At 53.2% G+C, this 25,650-nt stretch overlaps 1 protein-coding gene across 5 annotated transcripts in view; it reads right to left on the bottom strand.

Moving 5' to 3' along the window:
• The window catches only part of garnl3 (GTPase activating Rap/RanGAP domain like 3), a 78,406-nt gene that overhangs the window by 8,067 nt on the left and 44,689 nt on the right, over window positions 1–25,650 (bottom strand). For 3 of the 5 annotated variants that reach the window (XM_039762531.1, XM_039762532.1, XM_039762533.1), the window contains 9 exons: window positions 24,704–24,805; window positions 19,921–20,037; window positions 18,717–18,886; window positions 17,784–17,942; window positions 17,639–17,705; window positions 16,787–16,894; window positions 15,951–16,069; window positions 13,542–13,677; window positions 1,506–1,565 (listed from right to left, as the gene is read on the bottom strand). In XM_039762531.1, coding sequence (XP_039618465.1) covers window positions 1,506–1,565; window positions 13,542–13,677; window positions 15,951–16,069; window positions 16,787–16,894; window positions 17,639–17,705; window positions 17,784–17,942; window positions 18,717–18,886; window positions 19,921–20,037; window positions 24,704–24,805 — 1,038 coding nt within the window. The remainder of the gene's footprint in view (window positions 1–1,505; window positions 1,566–13,541; window positions 13,678–15,950; window positions 16,070–16,786; window positions 16,895–17,638; window positions 17,706–17,783; window positions 17,943–18,716; window positions 18,887–19,920; window positions 20,038–24,703; window positions 24,806–25,650) is intronic. The other 2 variants (XM_039762534.1, XM_039762536.1) reach the window with 1 other exon arrangement.

Genomic DNA, 25,650 nt, shown 5'->3' with positions numbered 1-25,650 from the left:
CAGGTGGCGGAAGAAAGAAAGAGGGACATTCAGTATGACAGGTAAAGGCCTAGCCAAGGGGAATGAAATGGAGACCACTGGGTTTGCAACTACAGTAACTGGGCTTAATGGCAGGTGCCAACATTAGGTCAAGTCTATGGAGTGGCAGGAAAAGGCCACAAAGGAGTTACTTGAGCCATCTCTTGATGCCCACACAGTGTAAGACCAGGGTGTCCTGTCTGGGGTCAGCTGGGTGTTGGTGGAGGAGTTACTGGTGATGCCACACAGGGGTCTACCAGGAGATGCTGGTAGAGACCCACATGAGGTAGTCTGTCGAGTTGGTGGAGTGGTTACTGGAGGGGCTGGCACAGGAACACATAGGGGGAAGGATGGGCTGGGGTGCTGCTTGTGACACTGGCAGAGGTCCACATGGATGTGAGAGTGGTGATGCCTGCAGAGGACCACATGGGGGTCTGTAGGTTCTGGGGCGATGGGGTGGGGTGGTCTTCACACCTGTACAGGGTGATGCTGGAGACACTGGCAGAGGCCCAAATTGAGTGGGCTGGGATTGCTGTTACAGGAGATGCCTGCAAATATGGGGTTACTGGTCTGGGGGTCTACTGACTGGGCATCTGCCTGCCACGCTGGGCTCTCAGTCTTCATTGAGGCTGGTAGTCCCACCATGATGGGAGCACAAAACATGCATCTCTTCTGTTCTTCAAGTGCCCACTTTGTCATGTAAATCTGGGCAGCAGGCTGAGGTCCTGGAGGAACATCTGGTGCTGCCCGATGCCCACTCACGGGTCCTGTGAAGACCATAATTATGACAGACAGACTGACAGACGGACGGACAGACACGACGGGCGTTCACACAGACAACAAGAAGCATGCTGGCCAAGTGGAGGCAGGAGATTTTTTTTTTTTAATGGTTGGCACACAATTCCTGGGTGGAGTGACCCTGGGCTTCAGGGTGGCATGTGCCCACATCCTGAATGAGGAGCGGCCACCACAATGGGTGGGGTGGGGTCTTTAGTCAGGTCAGCCCCTGTCACGCGCCCTCTTTCAGTGGTGTCTGCCAGGACCGCCGGGTCCCCTAAGGAGGTCAGCCCGTCACCATTTGAAGCGAACGTCACACCCTGTGGTGACCCGAGGCTTTGACAGCTAAGCCTGGAGTTGGTAGATGAGATGAGTGGGGGTCCATGGGGGGGCACACGTGCCAATCTTAATTCATAGGCTGGCAGTGCCACTTGTGACCTTAAAAAAAAGATCTCCTTGACATCCACAGGGTTGTCACAAAGGAAGCTGCCACCACCTTGTGGCCTCTTCTCCCAATCAACTCCCCGACTTGTGAGCGTGCACCTGTGGCCAGAAAAGATGCAAAATGCAACGCGGGCACAACGGGCGGCCATGAACTCATTTTATAAGGCTCTTATAAAATGCTTCATACGGCTCGGCGGGCGGGCAGCTGCCCACCCTGCATGCTTCCAAACCTGCATGGCCGGGCGCTTTATGAGCGGCTCAAATACCTTCGGCCTCCTTGGACAAATACAGCGAGAGTTTGGTTCCATAGGGGATCCGAATAGAATCTGATTCACAAAAGACACAGAAAAGCAGCGAGCGTCAGCAGCGGGCACACACACGCCAGGGACACGCAGACACACGCACGCACACACATGTCAAGGACAGCTCAGACATACCACCTCCACCCCCCCTGTCTGGGACTGGCATCGGGCTTCAAACTGCGCCCTGCACTCCCGCCTGCTTTGCCACCCTAAGGCCCTCACGTTACACGACTCTCCCAGCGAGTTCCAGTCACCTAGAGTCATGTGGTCTGACATCCCCCCGACAAGCCCCCGAGGACATCAAACAGGTGAAACGAGCGGGTGGGCGCGTGTGCAGCTGACAGCCAATGAGCACTCAGAAGGTGGTGACGGCAAATGAGAAATGCAAATAGGGGGCGGGGCTTGACTGCCTGTGTTACACACCACGACAGATTGAATTTGGGGGTCGAGGGGCCACTTTACTCGTCATGTCTGATGTCCCCTCTGAGCGGAAGTCGTGTAATGGGACCCCAACTCAAATGGCTCATAAACTGGGCGCACAGCCTAAGTGGTCTCTTAAAACACAAAAAATAATCCTCTGCGTGCCACTCATTTGGGCATCTGCCGGGTAATGTCCACCATGTGTGGTGATGGGACACAGGGCGCCATTATGGGCTCACAAGAGCGTCCATGTGACCCCCCCCCAGTGTTTTACTTGACCACATCCTGGACTGAGAGTGGGACGCCGCTGATCCACTCCTTGACGTGGGTGGGCAGTGCCAGCACCTCTGGGCACTTGGAGCACTGGCATCTTTTCTTAGCGGCTGCCAGTGGTGACACTACAAAGACTCATCTCAGTGTCAACCTCTTGTATTGTGCCATTGAGGACCGGACCCTCTGAGTGAGTCTTCACAGCGGGGCACTCTCTGACCGAGTGTCGATGTATCCCAGCCCTTGGCGCTTCACGGGGGACTCAATCAATCGAATGTCACCGTTGTCACTACAAGCACGCCCACTGATTTGCTTCTCTGCAGGTGCCACCCTGATCTTTGAGTCCATCATAAGCCCCTCGTGACCACATGTGTAAGCCCCCCACTCTTTGATTTCCTATCCCTGTCAGACCCCGCGTGACAGTCACAGAAGGGGCTAAGATCTGCCCTGAGATAATTCTGGGGCTGGACCCCCTCTGTAAAAGCCATAACAGTATTACACCTACGGGGTGACCCCTTTAGAAACATCGCGTGGGGTACGTGTTCTGGGACGAGGGGCTTCATGGCCTGGAAAAGTCAAAAGTGATCGGCAAAACTACAAAGCATGACACCATCACGGTGGGCACAAAACAAAATGATGAAGCCTAAGGAGATCGAAACTACCAAAGGGACCATTCAAGGAGTTACATGATGAGGAAGATGAAGAACGGAGGATGATGGGGGACAAGATCAGCTGATTGAGGTGGCTGTCAATGAAATGGGACACCACGGGCCACCAATGGACACACGGTGGGGCTGCAGGTGGGATCTCTGGTGACAAACACATCCAAAAAGACCACCGCAAATGAACGCCCGATGAAGTGAAAAGCTGCCAGCAGCACGTCATGCTGATGTGAATGAGAGGACCCTGTGGTGTGCGTCTCTACAGCCTGGCACCTCCACCCTGGAGCTCCCTCCAACGGGCACCAGTTGAGTCCGGCAGCAGACCCCCAGAGCTCTGCCCATTTCAGATAAGGACCACTGTCCATTAAGTGAAACACGGCTCTGTTGGTCACCATGTGCCCGGTACAGCCAGTCAGTCTATGCCAAGGGGGCACATGAACAAGCTGAGCAGAAACTTGTCCTGAGAAGTCAAGCACTGTGCCTCCACTGTGTGCCCGCGATGACCCATGGTGGGGGATGACAGACACGTGTAAGGCGAGACCACCGAGAGCACTTCAGTTAGGTCTGAACTGTCTGATTTCAGTAAAGGTGGGCTCATCATCCCAAATATTACAGAGGGCACTGTACCCCTGGCACAACGCCAACCTGAGCGCAGAGAAAAAAGGGTCATGAAAGGCACTATACTGTATAAGGGGAATGTTCCTGCCATGCAGCCCATGGCACATTCCAAAAGTCGAATGACTGGCATGGGCACCTTGTTGCCCGCTGTGGGACCCCAGCGCCCCCTGCTGCCTTTATTAGAATGTCATATTTTTCCCTGTTTTCCAGATCTTTCCATCGAGGTACTCATCTCCACTTCTGTGCCGGTGACAGCAGGTGGCGCCGATGCCACACTGAGCTCGTGTGATCACAGCTGCCGCCTGTGGACGCCCTCACTTGTGCAGAATCCACACTTACGTCAGCGCCTCCCACATGGTGGCTAACGAGCCCACCGCGGCTATTTTAGACACAGCAGTCTGGCGACGCTCGTTTCTTCTCCGGCTCCTTTATGCCAGTGAGATATCGTGGCATTGCCAGGCAGCAGGCTGAGGCCTACCCTGGCAGCACTGGGCACAAGGCAGGACACTGCTGCCCATCACAGAGCCCACCCACTCACACACTTACAGTTTCAGCAGTTCACCCACCCTGCACACCTTTGGGCAAATGGGAGGAAAATCTCAGGTGGGCACAGGAGACTCACACATAAAGGGCACAGGATTTGAACCCAAGACCCTGGATCTGTGAGGCTACTGTGTAAAGTGACCTGAGGCCTGCCAGGATGGTATGGGGGCAGAGGGTGGGCAACACAGGCTCTTTGGTACCATCTCAAGCAGATAACACGAGGTTCATTTCTGGTGCCAGGTGCCATAGTGGCTAGGCTGCTCGCATGCCATTAGGCTGGCAGCGGGGCTGGCATCTTCCCTCATCAATGAGAACAGAGAACGTCTTCAGCCTATCAGAGGCCTTGGACTGTGGCCACCCGCTGGCTGGAGGTGACATTACAGACAGACATCTTTATGGAGGTGGAGACCCCAATGGCAGTGCACAGTTGCTCTTGTGCCCACCCTCTAAACCCACTGAGCAGCTGGATGGGGAGGTCACACTTCACCCATGTCAGCCCATGTCTGCTTGGGGCCGACCCACGAAAGTGGGCACCTGCACCCCTGGACTACCACCTATTCATCTTCAGTCCTGGGAGGGCACAACCTGCCAATGCAGCACCAAGCACAAGGGAGGAGCCAGCCAGACATGGGGCACCAGCAGGAGCAGTTTGGGGTCTCCAGGCAGCCCGTGGCACAAGTCCTTGTGATCAGCACAAAGTGCGCCCCCATCACATCCAGGCCAGGACTGAAACCCAGGACCACCTTGGGGGTGGCTAACTACTGTGCCACCAGGCCACCACCTTTCATAAACCCGCTGCTGCTGATGTACCACAAGAAGATGAAAAGCAGATTTTGTTCCATGGGAACAAAAGGGGGACGCACCAGCACCCCCAACAAGACCCCCCAGGGCAGGGGGACAGCTGGCAATTGGAGGAGTTTCAGGAGGGAGGATGAAGCACACGAATCCCCCGTGTGACTAGGGTACTGTAGGGCATAGGGGGCTCTGGGGCTGTCCCACCTTTAATGCTAAAGAGCTGCATGAGCCGCCTGCTGGTGAAACAGGGAACTGCTACTTCTTACAAAGCTTGGCGGAGTCCTGGGTGGGGGGCGCTGGACTGAGTGGCGGTCATCTGCTTGAAGACCAATGTTGATGTCACAGCGAGGCCCCCTTGCACCCCCGAGGGCCTTCATGGCCTCACCACCGGATTACAGCAGTCTGCTCTTCAGGGGACAGAGAATCAGCGGATTACAAATACATAAAGCTGACACGAGTGACATCTGGGGGACACCTGAGACCCCCAGACTGTCCAGACACACCAATCTGCAGAGACGTCACTGCAGGTCCTGGCACAGAACACCCCCAACACACTGGTGACCTACGAGTGCTAGCCTGGACCAGCGGGGACGTGGCCTGCTGTGGCTCTGCAAGTGACAGACAGACAGGCAAACAAGGAGGACAGATGACCCGATGGCCGACCTTCAAACGACTGAAATCCAACAAGTCACCGGGACCAGATGAGCGATTAAGGAGGCTAATGAGTGCAGACAGGACCCTTGGCACGGGTCTTCAGAAAGTCACTGCCCATTGGGGACATTCTGAAGGCAGGAAAATGACAAATATTTAAAAAGAGTGACCGGGCAGACCAAGCCACTACAGGCCACTGAGCTTAATGGGCATCACAGGAAAATTCATGGAAGGAGTCACTAAGGAGAAGACGGAGCAGCACAGGACAAGAGGGGCAGTTTGACTGGGCAGTCAGGGTGGGCTCAGAGGTGGTGGGGGGGTCGTGATTAACTAACATGCTGGGGATCGATGAGGATGAACCTTACCAACTGTGGCGCAGCCGTTCAGTTGTCCGGCGGTCCGTGTCGCCTCTGGACTCGTCTGAGTGGGGGGGCACTGCTTATATTGACGGACGATAAATAAATTGATTGATATTGGTACTGGCTTGGGGGCGTGGCTTGTGTCCCTACATGTGCATGTATGTATATATAGGGGGGGGTCCTGTATTGTTAAGGGTGGGCATTTGGTGTGCTTTGGATGGGGGGCTATGTATTGCTGAGGGGGACTTTACTGAGTTGACGTGTGTAAATACCTCGTTAAAATAGATTCATTTTTCTTTTCTGTTGTTCCATAATTGGCTTTGTTTGTTTCAGAACGGCCAGGTCTACTGTGCCAACCAGAACTTAATGGGTTAATCGTCACCTCAGCGTTTCTCTCTTTGATCGTCACAACAGGTGGCCAAAGGTGATTTCCAATGTTAAGAGTGGTGACCAGTAGGGGGCAGTGAAGGGGGCCGCTGCTATTATTAATATTTATAAAGGATTTGGGCAGGAAGGTAAAGAACAAGCTGGTGAAGTGGGCACAGGACACCAAGTGAGGTGGAGAGGGACATGGACAGCAGACTGGTGGGGACGATGACTCGTCATGTCAGTAAATGTAAAGATGTGTGGGGTCTAAATACACAATGGGGGTCTGAACATCGACAGTCCACCTTATGAGAAGGTCTTCTGACAGACGTCACTAAGAGGGCTCACAGAGTGCCCGGTTATATAGCGCCTTGACGTGTGGAGGTCCTGCTGAGTCTTTATAACTCACTGGTGAGGCCTCAGCTGGAGTCCTGAGGGCAGTTTGGCTCTCCATAAAGACACAGCAGCACAAGAGAAGGTCCAGAGAAGAGCGACTGGGCTAATTATGGGGGGCTACAGGGGGGGAGTTAGGAGGAAAGATGAAAAGAGCTGAGCCTTTACAGGAGATGAAGAGGAGACCTGACTGGAGGGTTTAAAATGATGAAGGCCATCAGCACAGTGGACCGAGAAGGTGACTTTATAATGAGGTCATCAAGAACATGGGATGGGGACACCGCTGGAAACTTGTGACGGGTGAATGTCACACTAGGAGGGTACCACAGTCACACGGAATGAGAGGCCACATAGGAGGTCTTTAGGGACCCTCAGAACTCGACTTGAGTTACGTGGACAGGACTGGCAGGCTTTGGTGGGCTGAGTGGCCTGTTGTCGTGTCCTAAAGGTTTGGGTGTCACTTGACTTTTCATCAGGTGCCAAGTGTCACTCACAATCAATGAAGCGCCTCCTGCCATGTCACCGTTTCTTCAAGTCCTTCTGTCACATTTAACACACACACATCCTCACGCGGGGTCCAAAGCAGCACTCAAGTGTGACCAAGGGGTCACAGCGCGTGGGCATTTCAAGAGTGTAAGTGGCAGAGTGACAAGCTTAGGTGCATATAGCGCCTTGATTTCTGTTTGTCTGCACTGCCCCATGTGCTGAGTACTAACAAGCCAGCCCTAATCTGATGTGGGGGTCTGCCCTGTACCCCCCTTGGCTGTCTTTCTCACTCTCTGGAGTTCGTTGCCTGCTCTGACTGTGCATGGATGTCCCCTCTGAAGCTCTGGTGCCCATTCAGCGTCGGCTCCTGCCTGGTGTGCTGTGACCTCATAAGGTGGGCAGTCGTGCCAGAGTGGGGACTCCATGGTGACCCCATGCCATGCGCTCCATCCTGCTTGTACGTCACAGACGCGCTGATCGCCAGATGGCAGGTTTTCCCAGTCAGAGATGCTGACACCGCTCCTGCAGGCGCCCGTTGGACTGAGGCGTGGATGGTGTATGCTGCCACTTTACTTTGGAGCAGATGGATTCTGTAACAGCGGGAAGTGCCAAGGCACATGCCAGGGTTAGCCTGTCGTTCTGAGGAGCTCACTGTCAATGGTGACATATGCCATTTAGACATTTTTTAAGATGAGTTGGTCATCAGTGCCACAGCTGGATCAGCATGCAGGGAGGAGGTGATACCCTGGATGGGCTGGCAGGGGGGCATCAGAGCCTTGACGTCCAGATATGGGTGGGCTGACACTGACAGTAAATCAGGGCTTCGGAGCTCAGCTTAGCCCCTTAGTGGTCCTAATCACTGATTCAGAGGTCTCTGCAGATTCCTGGCCACTGTGGTCCTCATTTACACCATGACATGCCAGAGTGTGCCAGGCGTCCCACACATACCTCACTCTCACCAGCCTGGCACACCCACGTGTCTCCCACTGAAAGGAGGACGAATTCTGAAATCGCAACGGTGGTTGGGTGCCGCAGAGGGTAGGTGATGCCCTATGAGGGTCCGCCTTCATTTTTACAATCAGTGCCAGTTGCCCTCAGTCATCTGCTCCACGGAGGTCTTTGTTGAGGCCCCACCCCTGTGTGTCTGTCGTGCCATATGGGGGTCTTCTTTCTGGCTCAGTGGTCTTTTCTTTTTATTTGATCATTTTTGCTGACTTTGCTCTTTTTTTCCAGGGTTTCTCTGGTTCTCCTCTCCCTTTTGTCTTTTTTTTCCAGCCACGGTGTCACTGTGACTGGCATGCACCGTGGCACAGGCAGACTTTCCTTTAATTTTAAAAGCCACTCCAGTGGTTTAGGTGACAAAAGGGCAGCCATGAGGACGGCAGAAGGTGAAACAGCAAACGATGGAACTGAGCACCTGTGAGAAGTTCATATGAGTGAAGAAGATGAAGACCTCCGGGGTGCTGAGGGATTTAGGAATTGCAGAGCTGCAAGGATTGAAAAGGCTGAGATGGGACAAATGGCCAGGACCACGGAGCGCTTTAGGGGGTCCGACAGAAACCCCTGAACTTGATTTGCTGGAAATCACAGCACCAGGGGCCTGGCACATTCCCGAGGGCTTCAGGACAGCAAATGTGATCCTGTTACGCAAGAAGGTGGGTGTCGATAAAAAACGAGGGGGCAGGGGGCACCAAAGCAGATGACATGATGATGTGAGTGGGCACAACAAATGAAATGGGAATGCAGGGCACAGGGTGTGAAAGAGGGAAAACTGGCACGAGCTACGGGAGATGAGCTTCATGAGAAGGAGGGGATGTTAGCAGTGGCATCCAGCAGGGGGCAGTGCTGGGGCCGCTTCTGCCTTCAATAAACTGACAAGAACAAGGTGGGCAAGTTGGCAGATGATACCCAACTGGGTGGAATGGCAGCTAATCGACGAGAGACTTCAGAGGAATTGGCATGGCGGCGAACTAGCAAACATTTACTCGAGCCGGTTAAAACGTAAAGATGTCAGTTTGGTAAACTCAAGTCCTGCGAGCGTCTCGCCGTCGTTATCCATGGAGATTCTCACCTTCTCGTATTATCCGTGTTTAGACCTCGCGTCTTTCTTTGAGGAATTCTCAGACTGAAAGTCAATTCTAATTACGAGCTGTGACGAGTCGGCGACTTTAACGTTCGTATCGCCAGTCAGTGTGACCTCTTCTTCTGATGTGAGACGCGTCACATAAAGCAGGTGACACGTCAGACTCGGTGATCACTAAACGCGTCACATTGCGCAGGTGACACGTCAGACTCGGTGATCACTAAACGCGTCACATAAAGCAGGTGACACGTCAGACTCGGTGATCACTAAACGCGTCACATTGCGCAGGTGACACGTCAGACTCGGTGATCACTAAACACGTCACATAAAGCAGGTGACACGTCAGACTCGGTGATCACTAAACGCGTCACATAAAGCAGGTGACACGTCAGACTCGGTGATCACTAAACGCGTCACATAAAGCAGGTGACACGTCAGACTCGGTGATCACTAAACGCGTCACATTGCGCAGGTGACACGTCAGACTCGGTGATCTATCAGATTATTAATATGTCAGATTGAACCAACGAGAGACAACACTTGTTTCAAACTTACAAACATTCAGCGCCGTCAGTCCGTTTGTGGTGCCGACGACAACGGCGAAGATAATAAAGAGTAAGGGGAGCCATTTTAATAGTCAAGTGAGAGCTGCTGCGATGACAATGACGATGACGATGACGAGGATGACGTTAGAGAGTCTTCTAGCATCGAGTGTCCGACCTCAAGAGAACACGCCGGAGAGCTGAGCGTCAATGGAGGAGACCAACGTGACTGTCCACCAGGAGATCTTCAAGTTCAAATGACAGAACACAACAACACAGTCGCTCTCGACGTTACAAAGAGTCGGATTCTCGACGGCTGATCTCTGGTCTGCTGAACTCAAAGGAAAGCCTCCTAAGTACCCGCAGTGAGACCTGCCAGGCGGTCTGTCGCTGTGTTCTTCAGTCAAACAATCAGTGACATTAGAACTGACATGGCACGTCTCGCCACACTGCGGACCCTCCTGAGCCCCACTACTCCGTCATACACAACTTCAACTCTTCACACTGAGCTCATTTCCATCACATCATCTCTCACCTGAGACCCTCCGCCTGCGTCCTCGACTCAACGCCAACAAGTCTTTTCACAGAAGTATCAGACGTGCTAGTCGGTGATATTCTGGACATGTTGAACTCGTCATTAGATCCGGGGGTCTTCAAATCACAGCACAGAAACGGCACTCGTTCAAGTCGTCAGTGATGCAGACAGACGCCATTTATCTGATCTCATCGTCCTCTGTGATCTGAGGGCCGCCTTGATCACAACATTCTTAGAAATCACCTCAGTCACTGGGTGGGCATCACTGGCAGGGTCTTAAACTGGTTTGAATCCCACCTGGCTGTGTTAGTTGTGAGAATTCAAAGACTTCAAAGACCCCTGATATTCTATATGGTGGTCCACAAGGCTCTGTCCTGGTCCGCTGCTCTTTTCGATTTACATGCCTCCGTTAGGTCAGATTATCTCGGGCACAACGTGAGCCACCACAGCTATGCCAACGACACACAGCTGTACCTCTCAACAGCGCCTGATGACCCCGACTCTCTCGAGTCACTGACCCCAATGTCTGACTTGTGTGTCTGAACAGATGAATTATAATCTTCTCAAACTAAATAAAGAAAAAACAGAAATCTCTACTGTGATTGGCAGTAATGGACATAATGGAGTCATTAGAAATAAAGGATTAAAAGTCAAGACGGAGGTAAAACACTTAGGGGGGAACTGCTGACTGTGACCTGAGAATCCCATAATAATCAGATCACTAGGCCAGCATTTTTCACTTTTAACGTAACAAACGTCAGAGCTCTCATATCACTGAAAGACGTTGAGAAATGAGTTCCCGTGTTTGTCTTCAGTCGACTAGATTACTGTGACGCAGGACCACCAAAGACATCGAGCAGTGACGACGAGTGCAGAATGGAGCTGTGAGAATCTGAGCACATCACGCCAGTCCTGATGTCACTACACTGGTCACCGGTGTCACCTGTGTCACTCAGAATTGACTTTCAAATCCTGCGCCTTCAATCATCTGCTCCATCTTATATCTCGGAGTGTCTGACTTCTTATATTCCAACTCATAACCTCAGATCTTCAAATGAGGGTCTGCTTAGAATACCAAGAGCTCAACTTACAAGAAGTGCTGAGGCGGGCAGACGGGCGGCCATCTGCTGTTGGGCACCTCAAATCTGGAATGGCTGACACGGTGGAGCACACGGCTGAGAACTCCTTACTGCAACACGGCCGCCTCCTAACTTCACTTTAACTCAATCCTGATCCTCTGTGTGTCCAGCTCATCATCTTTACTATTCCTGGTGGCTCCACACTCCCTACTGACCCCAACTCTCTCTTCTGTTTCCTCTTCCTGCGTCACCTCCACCTACTCAAAGCATCATGAAGCTCCAACAGTGAGGGACTGAAGGCCACAAGTCTACGTGACCATCATCATCATCATCATCATCAGGTCCGGCCGTGAGATCCCTAAATCCAATGAGGGCTGATCATTTATCTGAGGTAGAATGTCCAGAGGGGCTGGGTGGTCTCGTGGCCTCGGACCCCCTGCAGATTTTATTTTTTTTTCTCCAGCCGTCTGGAGTTTTTTTTCTTTTGTTTTTTCTGTCCTCCCTGGCCATCGGACCCCCTTACTCTTACTCTATGTTAATGAGTGTTGACTTATTCTCATTTCTTACTTTGTCTTTTATTTTCTGTTCTTCATTATCCAAAGCACTTCCAACTCCATTAATTTGTATGAAGATGTGCGACAGAAATAAATGGTGTTGTTGTTTCTAAGGCAAGGAAATGGGAAGACTGCGGAATAACAATATGAGATCTGGACACACAATGGGTGAGGGGCTTCATGGGGGTCCCGAAAGTACACCTCACGAGAAGGACCGGAGAGTCCTAATAGAATGGCCGGTGCCCACATCCCAACAGTGGGCAGACGTAACCAAACATGCGTGCCAGAGTTTCTAGCGCCTTGATGTGTGGAGCCAAACTGAGCTGATTGAGGAGGACAGAGTGACTCCAGGACCGGGGACACAGGTGACTCTACAGCAGGGGTCCTGGAGGGCCGCAGGTTTTCGTCCCACCCCAGTCTCCAAATGAGACATCAATTATTACTGATGAAGCTCTCATTAATCAAGTGACATCTTAGTGGTCTCGCGTGGCAACCCCACCCTTAATTCATTGTTTTTAATGGCATAGGAGCCCCCAGTTTCCATTGACGCCTTCATGGATTCATCACGCACTGTTTGGCTTAATGGCAGCGACCTCGAATCACTGGATGATATCCTCGCAGATGAGAAGCTAACAGTGCAGACTGACAAGCCACACAATCAAATAACGCGGGACACTGGCAAGGACTGGCTTCTAATTAAGCAGCCACTGCGGACCCCCAGGACCGACGTTGTGACCCCTGCCTTAAGAGGAGACACGGATGTGGAGGGTTATATAGCGCCCTGACATGAAGGGTCCAAGTCTGCCCTCGAGCTAAGCAGGAGCGAAATGGAGAAGAAGAGGCGAGCGGGCTGGCGTGTCTGAGCGAGGGCACCCCGAGGCACAAGGCACCAGTGTAGCCCCCAGAGGAGTGCCAGGTGCAGTTTGGGTCCCATGAGACAAGGCCGAGTATGGGGGGATGTTTGGGACGAAATGAAAGAAACCAACATGCAAATAAAAGTCTTGTGACATGTGACAGCGCATAAATAAGCACATAGAGGCCATAATGACACGTCTCGTGAATGTCAGATTGCGCGCACAGCACGACACGCGCTTCGAGGTGACAGCTGTCATTTCCTGCCATCATCGTTAAGACGGTGGGCTCAAGGGAGTCCTGTCCACTTCTGTGGGGTCCTGTCATTCAGTGCCCCCTTTGGTGATTTTATAAGAAGCAGGAAAGAGGGATCCTGGGGATCCCTGGGCATAAAGACTTGGGCATCACTTGGGCATCACTTGGGCATCACTTGAGCATCTGACGCCCCACCAGAAGGTTTTTATGGCTTTTTCCCCAGATGGTGGGATGGATGCCAGCCACCGAGGTGACAGGACAGTGCTGCCCTCTGGTGGTGGCTCGGTGTGCTTTGTCACCCTGTTGGTGTCTGCGCTACTCCTGCGGTTTACTATTTTCAGACAGACGGCTGCCCATCATGGCCCACCACAATTAGCGTCACCATGCTGCCCCTCACATTAACACACAGTCCCCTCAGTGCCCCTCACGCTCAGTCCCATGGAATCTCATTAAAGTGCATTGAGACGCCCCTCACATCACAGTCTCTCCAGTCTGCCAAAGCGCCGCCCGCCCTCGTCCCCGGGGTCGGGCACTTACCGTCTCCTAGAGGCGATGGGAAGGTGGGCAGCTCGTAGCCGGTGGGCGTCAGCGGGGAGCTCAGGGAGCTGTTCTCCTTGGAGCTGCTGCTGGAGGCGCCGTTCACCGCCACCGACGTGGTGAAGTAGATGTCCGACTGCAACGACAGAGAAGAGGCAGTGGGCGGGGCTTGGCGTACCGGGCTCTCTCGCTAACGGACAGGTGAGAGACGGGCATGGAGCGGGCAAAGGCAGGTGCTGCTGAGGAAGGCCATCAGTCAGAGGGAGTGTGGGTTTAAATATGGGCTGTGGATGAGCACAGACTCACTTTACACTGCGGGGGCATTAGCAGGTGGCACAGGCGGAGAGCAAGTGTCTCCCTTGGCATGGCTCGGTAACAGAAGATGGGGGTCGGGTACTGGTAGTGGGCTGGCACACTCGTTCACACGGCTTCTGTTTTGCTTCTGTAGAATGGAGGAACACCAGTAGGAAGAAGTCTGACGTCACTTCGGCCCCGCCTCTGGCCCCGCCCCCCGCGCTACTGCTGCTCCTCCTGCACTGTGACGCTAGAGGGCGCCACACCGCCATTTCTCACTGCTGTTTTGGTGTTGGCTCCCCCAGCTCTCAGTTATTGGGGGTCTCCCAACCTCCTTTTACTCCTTGGCCCTCATTTGCCATGGAGTAGCCCTTTAGTTGGCAACACTAAGGAGGTGCTGAGGGATTTGGAAATTGTAAAGAGAGAAGAGCTGCTGAGATCAAAGAAGATGAAATCAAACAAATCACCAGGAGCAGATCAGACGTATCCTCGAGTTCTTAAGGAGGCCAGTGAGTTCAGATATGAACCCTTGACACCGATTTTTAGGAAGTCACTGAGCACTGGAGAGATTCTGAAGGACTGGAAAATGACAAATATCATCCATTATATAAAGAGGGTGACAGGGCAGATCAGAGCAACTAGAGGCCAGTCAGCTTAACATGAAACATCACAGAAAAATTAATGGAAGGAATTATTAAGGAGAAGATGGAGCAGCACATGGCAAGGACAGGACAGTCAGCATGGGCTCAGAAGAGGGAGGTCGTGTTTGACTAACAGGCTGGAATTCTACGAGGAGGCAACAAAGGATACGACCAAAGTGGAGCAGAGGAGATGATTGATGAGGACTTTCAGAAAGTGTTTGATGACGTGCCACATGAGAGGGTGGGCATCACACTCAAAGAAGTGGCAGTTCAGGGTGATGTTTGTAGATGAGTGCAGAATTGGCTCAGACACAGGAAGTAGAAGGTGAAGGTGAGAGGAACCTCATCAGAACGGGCCGATGTTAAGAGTGGTGACCAGCAGGGGGCAGTGAGGGGGCCGCTGCTATTGTTAATATATAGAAATGATTTAAATAGGAATATAAGGAACAAGCTGGTGAAGTTGGCAGATGATACCAAGACAGGTGGACTAGCAGATCATTTGGACTCCGTTATATCATCACAGAAGGACTTGGACAGCAGACAGAATTGGTCAGACTTGTGGACGATGAAACTTAATGTCAGTAAATGTAAAGAATTACACATAGGAAGTCAAAATGTGAGGACTGAATACACAATGGGGGTCAGAAAATCGAGAGCCCACCTTATGAGAAGGACTGAGGAGTCGTAGTGGACTCTAAGCTATCGACTGGCAGACAGTGTTCAGAAGCCATTAACAGACTGTCAGGTTATATAGCGCCTTGACATGTGCAGTACAAGTCACAGGAGGTTCTGCTCAGCTTTATAACACACTGGTGAGGTCTCATCTGGAGTACGGGGGGGTGCAGTTGGGGTCTTCAGGCTACAAAAAGGACATAACAGCAGAAGAGAAGGTCCAGAGAAGAGCGACTAGGCTGATTATGGGGGGCTACAGGGGGGAGTTAGTAGGGAAGATTCAAAGAGCTGAGCCTTTAGAGTTTGCACAAAAGAAGACTAAGAGGAGACCTGACTGAAGTGTTTAAGATGATGAAGGTCATCAGTCCAGTGGGTCACGACGGTGACTTTAAAATGAGCTCATCAAGAACACGCAGGGGACACAGCTGGAAACTTGTTGAGGGTGAACGTCACACAAAGAACGACAGACACTTGGAATAAGCGACCAGTTAGTGTGGTGGACAGTAAGACGTTAGGGACTTTCAAAACTCGACTTGATGTTTTCTTGGAGGAAATAAGTGGAGAGGACTGGCACCTAGTGGCAGACCCCAGCTTGGGTTTGTCACAATTTCCTAAACTGCCATCACACTACATGACATTTCCAGTGGTTTGGGGGCAGTCACTCCCCAGTGTGCCACTTGACCCACCATCTTGCACAGCCATTACAGTCAGTGGGCCACGTGGTTCTCTACTCGTTTGGCCTTCTGCGTGGTGGGCTTACTGTGAATGACCTCCAAGAGCCCAATAAAAATGCCACACCTACCCTAGAGGCCACCAGCTGGAGCTCGGGCACCACCGCCGTGTGGACGAGATTTCCGTTCACCACCAGCCGGATCTCGATGGAGTCTGTGGTGAAGGCCAGGATGTACGGGAAGGCACACACTGCAAAGGAAGAAGACAAGAGAGCGGCTGAGACCGGGTGTGAAAGGCGCTATATTCCATAAACGCCAGCCCAGAAATTGGAGAACAAATCTCAAGTGGATTCTTTCAGCTGGTCACTCTGGTCATCCAATATCAACTTGGGCACAGTGGATCACTGGGCACTAGCAGACCTGACCCAGCGAGTGGACGACTGGCAGCCAGGCCCGTCGGTGACACAACAGCATGTGGGCATCATGACCAAAATCAGGCCAGCGGTGGGCTATGAGCCTCGTGACTTTAGTTATGTATGTCCCCCCCACTCTCTTCTTTACCCTGAAATGGTAGTGGTGGCACACAAATTCAGCCATTCCCATTTTCACTGCCCACCATGCCATCTCAAGGCACTTATTCCAATGCTCTCACTTGGGGGCACCCAGTGGGTCGGAGACCACGTGCTTTACACAGCACCCCTTAGACACTAGGTGGCATCACTGTCCATGTGCCCATTATGCTTCAAAGCCAACATTTTACCAGAAGTGGCCTGGCAGGGGTCAGGAGTGCCAGGTCATGGGTGGCATTGACACCCACTGGCTTTCTTTGCCCATTTTCCATGGTGGGTTCTGTTTGATGTTTGGCACGTCCACCAGCTCATTTTGGTCAGTGAGCCAAGTCAGAAGCAGCTCAGTCAGTCCAGCTTTACATGATATAGCGCCTTTCACGAGACAATGAAACACTCACCCACTGCATTGGGCACCTGATTCCAGCTGAAGTGGAAATCCGAAGCAGACGACTGGATGATGGGCGCGGCGCTGCTGAATGGGCACACCTTCTTATAGCAGCAGATGTCTGCGGAGACACAAGTGTGGAGTGGCAGGTTAGGCAGGTGGGCATTTTCTGCCCCATTGTCCAGGGCTCTCACACTGACCGCCATCCACTCGGTCACTAAACTCAAACCTCCTTACAAGCACTGGCTTGGCTGTGCCATCCTTGGCAGCAAACAGGTGTCATCAGGACATGGAAGATGACTATAAGGGTCCCATCTTACTGCTGCTCCCTGGCACTTAAGGCAGGCCATGACAAGAGCAGCCCCCCACCCAATGCCAACCTTCCTGTTCCTCACCACCCTGACCCTACAGGCCAATTTGTGTACAATGAAGAGCTAAACTGGTGCCTGGTTTGGGATTTGCATGGCATTGGCAGCACTTGTATTCAACCCTGCAGGGCGCTATATAATCTAACACCCCCCCCCAGGTTGTTGCCACTAGAACTCTCAAGTCCCCCCACAACCATCCCAATGATGTCCCAGTGCCACCTGCTTTCTTCACTACCCTCACATTCCTTTGCCCACCTCAATTCCTAAAGCCAGTGTGGCATCTTTAATCACCTTTATGGGTGCCCATGTTAAGCCCCAAAATGCCAACCAGGGGATAAGAACTGTCCTCAATAGGGAATCTCCTTTCTTGTGACACCTTTGTGCCACTTTTGTCCCCAGCAGCCCTTAACAACAGGGACTTTGTGGCACAATGCACTTACACTCCATCAGAAGAGCCCTCAGATGCCAATGCCAGGTGGGCGATTTGCCCTACTTACAGTTATAACAGAGTAGCAGGCCCGCTTCTCCGTCCTCGTATACGTCTATGGCCGCCACAAAGTTGACCTGCAACAAACAGAAAATCAATGCCCACGCAGCTATGAGCCCACCAAAGTGCGCACCACACATGAAGGAAGGACTCACCCGGCTGGCGTCCACATGGTGCAGCCTGTACGACTCGCCAGTGCTCTCGTTGATCAGGTCGAACTGGTGCCGATATGCCACGCAGATCATGTTGTCATTCTCGCCCGTCGGCCCGTCCACCAGGGACATCACCACAGGGACGTCGCACAGGCAGATTTCCTGCAGCCAGAGGCGGGTCGTTATTGGGACATGCCCCTCATTTGTATGGCCACGCCCACCCCGTGTGCCCTTCACCACCCGTCCTTCCCGTTCTGCTGCAGCTGAGCCTTTTATGCCAGGAGGCCCCAATTTGATTTTTGATACTACAAGGTATTGCCCCCGGTGGATAAAGGGTCCGCATTGACGGGACCCCGAGTGAATTGTCACCACATCTTCTTGTACCCAGGCGCTGCTCTGCCATGGCATTCACCATTGACTTTGTGGTCTTCTGTCATCTTATAGTGTCTTACAGTTCCAGTAGGATCCGGTCATGTGACACCACAGGGCCACCAGTGAGGACATCTGATGACCCAGTGAATGGCAGGTCACGTGACTTCACAGAGTCACACTGGATGTCGGTGCTGCCAGTTCGTCACCTTCCCTTGTGGAACCTCCTAGTGGCTGCTTGTGTCCTTTTAAATGAGTGTCCTTGGGTGCCAGGCTACCAGACGATGGCCACATTCACATGCCAGGCTGATGCCCGCTTCTGCCTTCCATGCCTGATCTCAGTGCCCCTTGCCCCTGATTCACCATATTTTCCAGTATGCTCTCCCTCATTAGCCCACATGCCCTCTGTGATGCCCAGGAGGACACTGGTGAGTAACCCATGTTAGGAATGACCTCAGCTCACTGTGTCGGTCAATAAGCTCTATTCTATATAGCGTCTTTCACAGCGGCCATCCCCCAACATGCTTGACCTCACAAGTGTCCCACCTGTGCCATCCAGTGGCTTACCCGGATGTACTGGAACTCCTCAACGGGTGAGTCGGTGCCCGGCGTGGTGCCACTACCCAGGTGCTCCAGCCGGTTGTACCTCCTGGTGATGAGCAGCAGTTTATTCCTCATGGCAGCCACAATCCTCAGCTCGGACCCATGGTGGGTGTTGATAGCGTAAAGATGGCACCCTGCGGGCAGCACAAAGGAACTTCAGTCAGCAATCTGGGGCAAAGCTGGCTAAGCCTATGCAGGCAGACAGATGTAATACATGTGTGTCATTCATGGGCACATAAGGGGCACCCTAGCTGCCCAACTCCAGTAAACGTCATCAGCCCTGGCATCACAGTGGTGGGCACTCCCACTGGTCAGCTCAGCTGTGTGACACCTGCATGGTGTTTGACCCGGTGCCTTTCCTTTAAACTGGGGGCACTTGGCAGAACTGTACCATCTAGGAAGCCTGTAGTCCATTGGGCTCACATGGGCTGACGATGCTGCAAAGGTTATATAGCGCCTTTCATGAGATTCGCAGCACTGCCCCCCCCCCCAGCCTGCTATGCTAACTTTGCTTGGCCCTTTCCACATGCCCACAGCTTTATTTACACTCAAGAGCTGATGAGATGACTGTGCCTGGCACAGGCGCCCCTGCCATTTGGGCTTTAATCCATGGCACACTGCCATGCCACTTTCACAAGCTTCTCTCTGCCCGGCTTGGCCACCCTGGCTACTGACACTCATGCAGAATAAAGAAAAACTGCAGGTGCCCTAAAGCAGATGGCAACAGAAATCACTGCTGGCCTTCATCACATCAACCCTCTCCTGAACCAGGCCATGCCAGTCCAAAGATGGGCACACACATGCCAGTACAGCGTAGAAAATCAAATCTGTAAAAGGCAGCAAGGCAGACGCCAACCAGCAGGTGGGATGTCAGACCTGCTCTAAGACAGCTGTAAACCTGTTGCTACATGGCATCTTCAGCATGGCATACATGATACAGGATCTTACCTCCACCAGGAGGTGCCAGTGCTCTCCCTGTGCAGGCGTGACAGCAAGTGGACCCACTGGTCATACACTGGCAGTGCCCGTTCTGCCCTTCAATTAATGTTAATCAGTGGCCCCGGTGATGGCTGCTTATAGGCTAACAGTAGGAGGGGAGTGCCGAATGCATCCTCCTCCCTGGCATGCCCACACTGTGCCCCATGCCAGGGTCCACACAGCGGCTTACCTCTCGTTTTCTCAAGCTTGTTGTCTCTGCAGTCGAATTTGCTCCTCACCAACTGCTTCTCCTCCAAGTCCCTCTTGATGGTGGTCAGCCTGAAGACGTAGAGACGGGAGTCCTTCCCTGTTGTGAGATCAAGATGGGCACATCAGTCTGCCAGGAATGGCACATACCCCGTTGGCCGCTTTTTATCTATGGAATGTCCTCACAGCTGCAGTACTCCTGTTGACCAGGTGGGGGCGCACTAAGTAGCACTGAAGTCAAGAGTCTCATGCTCAGCAGCTGAGCCCCTCTGCCATTCAGCTCAGTGGTGCCCCCGTCTGGTCTGGCATGGAGTCCACAGCCCGTTCTACACGTTGAGCAGACTTTGATTTATATAGCGCCTTTGTAATGTGGGCAGGGTGGTGTAAGACAAAGAGTAGGGTATCCATGCTGAGCTCACCACCCTTGGTGGCACGCCTGCCTTCTGCCCATCCATCTCATCTGCTCAACCCATCAATTCAAACTCTGGTCATTGGGGCGCTTCCCAGCAGCCTTGAGTGGGCACAGGCTAATCTAGGATGGTGTGCCAGTCTGTCACAGGCTCGAGGGTGCAATATATCAAAGGGTCCGTGCTCATTGATTCAAATGTGAATGGCACAAGATGTGCCAGTAAGGACGGAGTGCAGTGTGGCACACAGTGGTGCCAGGGCTGGCAAGGCCAACTTCAACTCCAGGCCAATGAGCTGTCTGTGTGCACCTTGCATGTCCTCCTTCTACCACTCTGGGTGGTCTCAGATGTGTGTGCCTGGTTAGTTGACCAGGTGCCCTTTGATGGCCTGGCATACCCCTTTAGGGTTGAAAAAAGTGCATGAACCAGCTGTTACAGAAATTAGCCACCAGGGGGCTCCAACGCCCCCCCAGTGCGCTCTGGCTGACTGTGGTCATCTTCGCCTTAAAGAGACAAACTGCTGACCCACTGAGTGGTCTGTCACCTTGGTGGGCTTGTCACTGCCCTGCCACGGCTCTCTGATGTATGGTGGCTGTCAGGTGGCGGCCATAAATGTCCCTCAACATCCCACCACTGAAGGACCAGAGAGCAGGGAAGACAAGTAGTCCCCTGGGGATGATAAGGACCACCGGCCCCTCAGAGCTGACCAAGAGGAAAACTGGACAGTCCATAAAAATGAAATTGGCAAGGGAAAGGCGGCGATGGTCCAAAGCGGACGAACGCCCGGGGGGCTCACAGAGGTCTCCCTGTCTGTCTGTGTGCTGCCCTGCGTTTAAGACCACCGGAGTAAGGAGGCTGTGGCCAGACAAGGGACGAGACCCCAAGTGTAACCTGTGTCCACCGATGGCGTGCGTGAAATCGGGCACACTGGGCTGGTGACCTCAGCTACGCCCCACTGGACGTTTGTCCTTCAAGCTCAGGGGCACCCTACACTATCTGTGATTGCAGACCCCTCGTCCACCTCTCCCCTGTTGCACATGCCAGTGAACTCGGTGGCACCGCGGCCCTCATGAGGCCCCCCGAACAATCCGTCACGACGGAGAGCAAACCCCTGGGGTCGGCTCGTGTCTGATTTTTAAAACTGTTTAACGTGGCGGGTGAGACGAATACGAAGAGCAAAGAATCCCACCGATAACACCCCCATCAAATAAGGGCAAACTGAAATGGAAAGGAAACAGGAAGTGGGCAAACGGCGTGACCACATGACCTCACTCGAGGGACGAGCAGACCAGGGCAATGAAAGGGCAGGAGAGCAACGAGGCCAGCTGTGGCGGGCACTGCCCTCTGTCATCCTATCAGGACATTACACTTGCAGGCCTGTGCCAGGCAGGCACCCGAGGTGCTGGTTTCTGTCCAGCTTTGACGGGCGCACGGCAGTCGGCCTGACCTGAGGCTCACAGATTGGACGGTTTTCTATAGCGCCTTATGACTGATCCGCTGCCCTAAAAGCCACAAACATCTGTTAGGCTCGAGCCCATCACTGGGGGGCCGCGCATTGACTGGGCACGGTGGCCACATGTCTGTGTCAGGCTGGGTGGGCAGTCTGCTGTGCGGCAGCATGGGTTGAATGTGGCAGAGAAGACTCTGTGGAGGGCGGGCAGATTGAATGGGCCACTGTGGGCACACAAGGGGACAATTGAAACAGAAATCAAGCAGTGAGCGTGCCCACTGGACAGGGAAGTTGGCCACACTCTTGTCACTTAGTCCACGTGTCTGGGTGGCTCTGTGTGAAGACCACCATCCCAACATTGCGTCATTTCCGCCACAGTGTGCCACGTTCAAGGAGACTTCCAGGATTTCAGTCCTGTCACCTCTCACCGTCGGTGTCACCTCTCCTCCTCTCTGCTCTCTGCTGGACCCTCTCGTGTGCTGCTTTGTCTTTTTTTGTAATGTGGAGACATGAAGCCCCCCAGCTGTCATTTAACTCCAAGACTCGACACGTCAGGGCGCCATATAACCTGACGTAGGTAGTGACCGGTCCACTCTGACTCCCAGGTCCTGTCTCCTCCCCCACTGGAGTGAAGGGCACCATTGACAATTTCACTTGTGAAGCTAACTCCTCGGCTGCCATCGTCATTGGCACATGAACTGTCGCCCATTGGCTGCCACCATTTAAGGTTCCCACTGGACCCTCGTCTGGCAGCGTCCAGTTGTCTGCAGGGCACACTCGGTCACTCACAGTGGGCTTCATGAGGGCTGCTAATTAGTCAAACCAGAATGAATGTGGGACAAGGGTGGAGACCCGGACCACCAGGGGAAACCCCTCCTGGACATGCCAATGGCAGACGTGGAGGGACTGTGACGAGAACTGGACCCAGGGCTCCGAAGCAGGGAGGTGACAGTGCCAGCTTCTACAATGGCCTATAATTGGATTCAGCTCATTTGTGTAACGTGCCCTTCACCGAGGGCGGGCACAGGGAGCTGGGATGAGTACCAAGTTGACAGACGGCTGAAAACAGAAATCAAGGGAGTGTGAAGGTGTCATTGTTGAGCTGTGACGTGATGTGACGTCACCCAAAGAGCACAGGACAACACTTCCTGTAGTCACCTGCCAAACCGAAAACAACACGGAGTGGAGATGAAGACCCCCAGATGCAGTGCGGCCCCCTAGGGGTCGGTGAGCTGCTTGACCAGCAACTTGTTCAACGTGTCCGTTGGCACCACTGAGTCACCTGACCTGCCAGGGGTAAGGCACCATATGGCAAAGAGGAAATGTTCAACCCATCCATGACAGGATCATTGAGGGCAGGCCACCACCATGTGCCACACTGCCATCCATCTTGACTTCTTCCACACTAAAATACAGCTGGGCAGACCAGAAACCCGCAGGCCTGTCACACGTTGTGACCAAAGGTGGCACACAAGCGGCCTGTGGCAAGTTAGATATGAGGGGCTCAACGAGGGGCTCAGCGCACGTCTTTTGAATGGACCTCCGCTCACATGCGCCCCTCCAATTGTTCGCCATCCTTCTGCCAGTCTGGCACTGCCAGTGCTGTTGTGACAGGGGGACTACTGGGGGTTTCGGTCCCTGATGCAGCCTCTGATCTTTAACAAGCCCCCCCACCCAAGAGAGTTACGTCCCCCTCTAATATTTATGCAGGACTAATGGCATTATTGGGGGTAAAAGCTGGGGACGCTCCTGGCCCCTGCCCTTGTCACTTAACACGCTGTTGACCATAAAGGACATTTGCAACACAAAGGCGCTATATTAAGACAGCCAGCGAGGTCCCCTCAGATTTTCAGCTTCTTTATCTTTTATCTTCGGTCCCCAAATTATCAAAAATGCAACAGAAGAACGTGTTATGAGGGTCATCAGGATCGGGGGGGCACTCGACCCTCTAAACCCACCACAAGCCTTCAGGGTGGGGGGACAGGGAAGAAACCAACAGGGGAGAAGGAACAAAGAAAGACGTCACCCGCCAGACGAATGCCACATGAACCAGCCGAGCGGGCAGCACTTCAATTGTCACTTTCCATAAAAATCCCACTCAGGACAATAGACTGTCCCCAGAACCCCCATATACAGTATGTACGGACCCCGTGCATCTGGGTCTCTGTTTTCGCCCTTCCTCCTCTCCAGCTGCTGCTCCTGCCTGGTGCCTGCTGCTTGCTGGTGTGGGCACTGCCAGTCTGGTTCCAGAAAATTAGGTTTTACTGAAACTAGAGAATGTTTCAGTATGCAGCCCCGCAAGGTGTGTGTGTCTCTTTATCTTATATAGCGCCTTTTACTGGCCTCGCCATCACAACATGAACGACCTTGCAGGCTTCTTTACTACGACTTGTTGTGCGGCGCCAACTTCAGGGCAGAACCGGCCAGGAACAAAAGCAGCCAATGTCAGACATGTGAGGTGGCACTCACCGGGGGTCTCACTGTCCTTAATGTAGTGTCACAACAGACATGGAGCAGCCCCACCCAGGGACACCCAACATCACTTTCACCCCCCCGGCCCCTTCCAGTCAGTGCAGGGTGCCATATCAGCCCAGACTCGCTCAAGGAGACCATGCAACTGCCCCTAAAGTCATCAAATGGGGGTCCCCCAATTTTTCACACTAAATCTGCACAGGGGGGCCCACACTAAAGGTTTCTTTGGCCTCAGCTGAATGACAGTCCTCCACCACTGGGGGCAGTAAACTTTATTGTGTCTCGATTACTCCAAGTGCACATGTCAGTCCTTTCTCATGAGTGCTGCTGTTTTAATGACTCAGTTCACCCCCAGGGTGGCACTACCGAGTCACTGCACTCTGGCTTGTGGTGCTCCAGTGCCACCCATGCCCTCTATAGATCTGATGGCGGACTACCTTTATCTGCCCTGGCGATCAGGACGTCCTGGGCTTCGAGGATGTGCATCTGCTTGACCAACATGGTCCTGTCGAAGACCTGCACTGGCATCGTCTGCCCCTCTGCAATGGGAAAGCAGAAAGAAAACATGAGGACAGGGGACACTGCAGGCAAAGCCCCCCAATGGCAGCAATGAAACAACCGAGACAGCGCCACCTGGCAATTCACCTGGGCGGCCCAGGGACCTGCAGGTAGCAGGGGGTATCATTGGGTGCCCAAGAGGCCCCAGGTCTCCACACCAGACCCTGCCATCTGTGCCAATCTGATCAATACGTAAAGGAGTCTGGTCACAAGATCACAACCCACTGCCGCCTCAAGTCTTGTCACAGGGGGGTCTTGTAACATCAGATGATTTTTAGGGACCCCCACATTCTTTCCTCTGCATATCTTACCATTTTGATTAAACTCCTAGACTGATGCTGGTGCCACCAAAGGGTGCCAAGCTGGGGTGATGGGCTCCCCAAAGTCTGGTCACCATTGGCTGCCTGGACTCAAAGGTTCTGTCATGAAATCTCCAGAAGCTTCCACCTCCAGACCTGCTGCTCCAACTGGTCCTCTTATCTGTCACTCTGCACTTTGAATGCCAGGGCTGTGCCACCTCCATTTATGGGCTGTGCGCGGGATGGTGAAGGACAATGCTGGACTGGCCAGGTCACCCCAGACTTTCAGTGAGGGTTTGTTGGGAATATCGGATAGATGCCCCGTGCTGAAGATGGGATGCTGGGGACATCGAATGGGCCGTGTGCTGTGACGGTCAGGGCACTAAACCCTGAACCCGGCATGGGGCACCAGCAGCAGGCGGAGCTGTCAGACTGGAGAAGGGACTCCTGGGGCCGAGCAGAGTGTGGCGATGGCAGTGGCAGTGAGGGGGAGTTCGGTGAAGAGGGAGGGAGGGAGAGGCAGAGCA

The sequence above is a fragment of the Polypterus senegalus genome, chromosome 9 (genome assembly GCF_016835505.1).
Source record: "Polypterus senegalus isolate Bchr_013 chromosome 9, ASM1683550v1, whole genome shotgun sequence".
Classification (NCBI taxonomy): domain Eukaryota; kingdom Metazoa; phylum Chordata; class Cladistia; order Polypteriformes; family Polypteridae; genus Polypterus; species Polypterus senegalus.
This window is presented reverse-complemented; position numbering and strand designations above follow the sequence as displayed.